Raw genomic sequence first — 4,674 nt, forward strand, 5'->3', positions numbered from 1 at the left:
GTTTCTCCATGTTGGTCAAGCTGGTCTTGAACTCCCGACCTCAGGTGATCCACCTGCCTTAGCCTCCCAAAATGCTGAGATTACAGGCATTAGCCACTGTGCCCAGCCCACCTAATGCTTTTTATTGGAGGAGTATTAGAAAACAATATTTAAAACCATATTTGTTTCTGGATTAGTGATGACTGTACCATATACTAAAAATATATTAATTGAATTGTACACTTTGTAATGTGTTAATTTTATGTTATGTGAATTATATTTCAATAAAGCTGTTATTTTAAAAATGTTAAAATGAATCATTCAAAAAAATCTTTAAGATATTTAAATATTTTTAATTAAGCTTTGAATTTAATTGAAACTACTATTTCAATGGGATATGAGAATCATTTATTAAACATATTTCTGAAATATAAAACTTTAATGTCAATCCAGATGCTTTAACTTGTGCCTATTCTGATATCCCCCTTTACATTTGCTTCTATCTTATTATTATTCATTTCCAGATTCAGGCTTTGCATTACTTTGAAGAGCATTTTATCATCTTTTTTATCTCCTGAAGCAGCCCTTTTGTTGAGAGCTTCTTCTGCTACAATAAAAAACTGTTCTGTTGGCTGAAGAATGCTTACTCCATAGCCTTTGTTGCTATAAATATGATTACTAGTCATCTTCAATTTGGGTGCTGGAAGAACCTGTTAAATTATTTGAGGAAATTAGTTTTTCAATAATTTTATTTAAAAAATGGAGTAATGAACATATTAAAAATAGCTTTGACTTTATTCTTAGATTAACAGATTTCTTCAAACAGCCGAGACTCCCAATTTTGAACAAGTGTTAAGCGCTATTTTCAGGATACCATCTAATGTATTATTAACTACAAAAGTGGTTAATAAGAAAATATTAAATGAAGTTTTCAATTAACTTTTATCAGTTACTGATAAAAACAACTAATTCTGTATGGGGATACGGCCTATGAAGCTGACCTCTTATAATAAACATGAAAATAAATAATTTCAGATAATATGTGATTTGGAGAAAATAAGGTAATGTGATAGCATGACTGGGTGGGGAGAGGTTAGAACTAGAGTGTTCTTTTTAAAGACTTCTTTGAAGAGGGACAATCACATTCAGATAGCAATAAGAAGATCTATAGAAAGAGTGCTTCAGGTGAAGGTAACAGCCAAAACAAGGTTAATAATTTCTGGGAACACAAAGAAAGCCACTGTGGCTTGAATGCATTGTATAAGAGGAAAATTGGAAGGAAATGAAGTTGGAGAAAGCAGGGCCCAGATCTTGTTAGATTTTATAAACCATGTTTATCAAATTTTAATTTAAGTATAAATCATCTGGGGAGCTTATTAAAGACCACAGTTTGTTCAAGAGGTCTGGCATGAGGCAGTTCTAGCGAACTACCTGGTGATGCCAATGCTGCTGGTCCATGGCTCACACTTTGAGTAGCAGGAATACGATTCTTCTTTTTTTTTTTTTTTTTTTTTGAGATGGGGTCTCACTCTGTCACCCAGCCTGGAGTACAGTGACACAATCTTGGCTCACTGCAACCTCCACCTCCCAGGGTCAAGTGATTCTTCTGCCTGAGCCTCCCAAGTAGCTGGTACTACAGATGTGTGCCACCATGCTTGGCTAATTTTTGTATTTTTAGTAGAGACAGGGTTTCACCATATTGGCCAGGCTGGTCTCATGCTCCTGACCTCATGATCTACCAGCCTCAGCCTCCCAAAGTGCTGGGATGACAGGCGTGAGCCACCATGCCCAGCAGGAATATGATTCTTAAAGTGTCAGTTCAACCAGCAGTATCAGCATCACCTAGGGACTTACAAAACAAATTCTCAGGCTTTACCCTAGACCCACTGAATCAGAAAGCGGAGTGGGCCTCTGTAACAATGATTCTGATGCAAGCTAACGTTCAAGGACCACTGAAAAATTGAAAAATATTTAAGAACAGAAAAAATGTTTTAAGATAAATCCAAGATTTTAAAACTGCTCCAATTCACCATTTGTACCTTATTTTCAACCAATTATCTGACAGTGTCCAGAATCATACAGGGAGTGGGAGGCTACTAATAATATATAATACAATTCCTGCCCTTAGGTAATTTATAATCTATTTGAGGAGACAAAATGTACATTCACAAAACAAAAAATTAGAATGTTCTAGAAAAAAACTTCATTAACATGAAAGTTCATTAACTACACAAGCCTAGAAAGGGACTTAGAAAGATAGGATTTATAGAAGCAGAAAGGAATTAAAAGACATTTCACCTAGAAATTATTGCTATTAATGTTTTAATTGGTTAGCTTACATCATTTAACACAACTTTGAAAGTAAAACTTCAAATGCTCCTTAATATATTATTATTCTTAATTTGCTTTATTTGTTAAGTAATTTGTAATATCAAAATGTATTACAGATCTGATCAATGAAAACTCTAAAATGTCTTTAAGAGAAAAATCTATACAATTTATCACATTCAAGGTTATTTGCAAAGAATTTAAGTACCAATTATTCAATTATAAAGCTAAACTTATTTCCCATCAGCCATCATTTGACCATATTTTATTACTTGTACTATTCTTTTCAAATTCAATGATGATATTTAGAATACCTTTTAAGACTAAAACTAATATTTTAGTACTTATAATTAGTTACAATTCATATAACAATTCTACATCAAGAAATAAGAGAATACCTTCATATTAACTCCACCTAAGGTGCTTTTTGAACTGTCACTGGTTCTGAGGTTATTACAGTGATGAATTTCATTTCTTTCCAAAATGGCTATGCTTCCAGGATATAGTTCAACACCAGCACCCTGTAAATTAAAAGTAAATTAATCTTCTTTAGACTTGAAAATTGTAATTATGTATTAGCAATGTAAACATTACATGAAAACACATGATATGCATGCAACTGTTAATTGTAAACATAATACTTAAAAATATTGAAAATGTAAATATCTGTTAGAGCATCATTAAACTTAGAAGGTTGAGGTCATATAATCTATTACCTTATTCTGCCACCCAAATGATTTTCTACAAGGGAGTCCAAAACCTCTTTAAGCAAATGTAAAAATTTACATCTCCTATAAATCCCATGTAATGCCACTAGAGTCTATTTCCTCATTTTAGTGGAAATTTTAAAAATTCTTTTAAAAGGTACTCTTGTTTTTCTATTTCCTTTAATCTTTTTTCTCATCCAATTCTCCAGTCCGTTAATAATCTTTGTGATTGTTATCTAAAGACTCAAGCTTTTAATTTTTATTTATTGTAAAAGACAAGGTCTTGCTGGGTTGCCCAGGCTGCTCTCAAACTCCTAGGCTCAAGCAATCCTCCCACCTCAGCTCCCAAACTGCTGGGATTACAGGGATGAGCCACTGTTGGGCTTCAAGTTTTTTATGTCCTGATTATTCAGAGGCTGTCAGAACTAATCATAAAACCTAACGTCAATGTCTGATAACTTACATGTCTTATTTCTTTAAAAATAAACTATCAAATAACTGGCTCATGATTTGTGGTATAGCCACTGTTTTCCAGATTAAAAAAAAAAAATCACGCTTATAAAACAAAGCTAAATATTCCTCACTTTGGACCTAGCATTTCATTTTTCCTAAAGGTATGATGACACTCTTGTACTCATTTTGTTGATGTCTACCAGATACTAAGTTTAATTAGAATTCCACTAAAAGATGAAGAAATTGCTACCCTTTATTTGTATACTAAGATCACTCAAAGGCGTTATCTATAGTCATATAAAGCCATACTTTTTAAAAGAATGAAATACCTGAGCACCAGTTATTTCGCTGTCTGTAATTGTCAAAGCAGCCCCTGTAAGAACACACACTCCTGTTCCTTCACATTTTAATATGCAGTTTTCTAGAGTCATGTGACCAGACTCCACCACCACGATACCATCAACCGTCCCTTGTTGTATCAAAGATAGATGCATTAGTTTCACATTGTCAGCTTTGGACACCACAAAACTGTCATGAGAAGGTTCAGAAGTAATCATAATTTCCTCTCTCTTTCCAACTCCTGATTCATAGGGATAAAAATACATTAAATCAGTAATCTCCCATTTTAAAGCCCTTTAGTCATTCAACAATACTTGCTACTACTAAAGTTTTTCCTTTTGTGTGTGTGTGTGCATTTTTTTTTTTTGAAATGCGGTTTCACTCTTGTTGCCCAGGCCGAATGAAGTACAATGGTGCCATCTTGGCTTACTGCAACCTCTGCCTCCCGGGTTCAAGCAATTCCCCTGCCTCAGCCTCCTGAATAGCTGGGATTCCATGCATGTGCCACCATACCCAGCTAATTTTGTATTTTTAGTAGAGATGGGGTTTCTCCATGTTGGTCAGGCTGATCTTTAACTCCCAACCTCAGGTGATCTTCCCACCTCAGCCTCCCAAAGTGCTGGGATTACAGGAGTGAGCGACCACGCCCGGCCAGTGTGTGTGCCTTTTTAGAGATGGGTCTTGCTATATTGCCCAGGCTAGTCTCAAACTCCTGGGCTCAAGTGATCCTCCTGCCCCAACCTCCTGAGTAAGCTGGGACTACAGGTACATAGCACAGTGCCCAGTTTCACATATTTTTAGCAAATAATATAAAGTAGATACATAACTATAGTGTAATCTTTTTCTTTCTTTTTTTTTTTTTTTTTTT

At 34.7% G+C, this 4,674-nt stretch overlaps 1 protein-coding gene across 1 annotated transcript in view; it reads right to left on the bottom strand.

Annotated features, from left to right (window-relative positions):
- Window positions 1-318: 318 nt before the first annotated feature.
- The window catches only part of SHCBP1L (SHC binding and spindle associated 1 like), a 35,573-nt gene continuing 31,217 nt past the window's right edge, over window positions 319-4,674 (bottom strand). Inside the window, exons 8-10 of the mRNA XM_017524502.2 lie at window positions 3,797-4,047; window positions 2,706-2,828; window positions 319-689 (exon numbers count right to left, since the gene is read on the bottom strand). Of these exons, the coding sequence (XP_017379991.1) occupies window positions 438-689; window positions 2,706-2,828; window positions 3,797-4,047 (626 nt within the window). The 3' untranslated portion in view covers window positions 319-437. The remainder of the gene's footprint in view (window positions 690-2,705; window positions 2,829-3,796; window positions 4,048-4,674) is intronic.

This window comes from Cebus imitator, unplaced genomic scaffold (assembly GCF_001604975.1).
Source record: "Cebus imitator isolate Cc_AM_T3 unplaced genomic scaffold, Cebus_imitator-1.0 Scaffold33, whole genome shotgun sequence".
NCBI classification, from domain to species: domain Eukaryota; kingdom Metazoa; phylum Chordata; class Mammalia; order Primates; family Cebidae; genus Cebus; species Cebus imitator.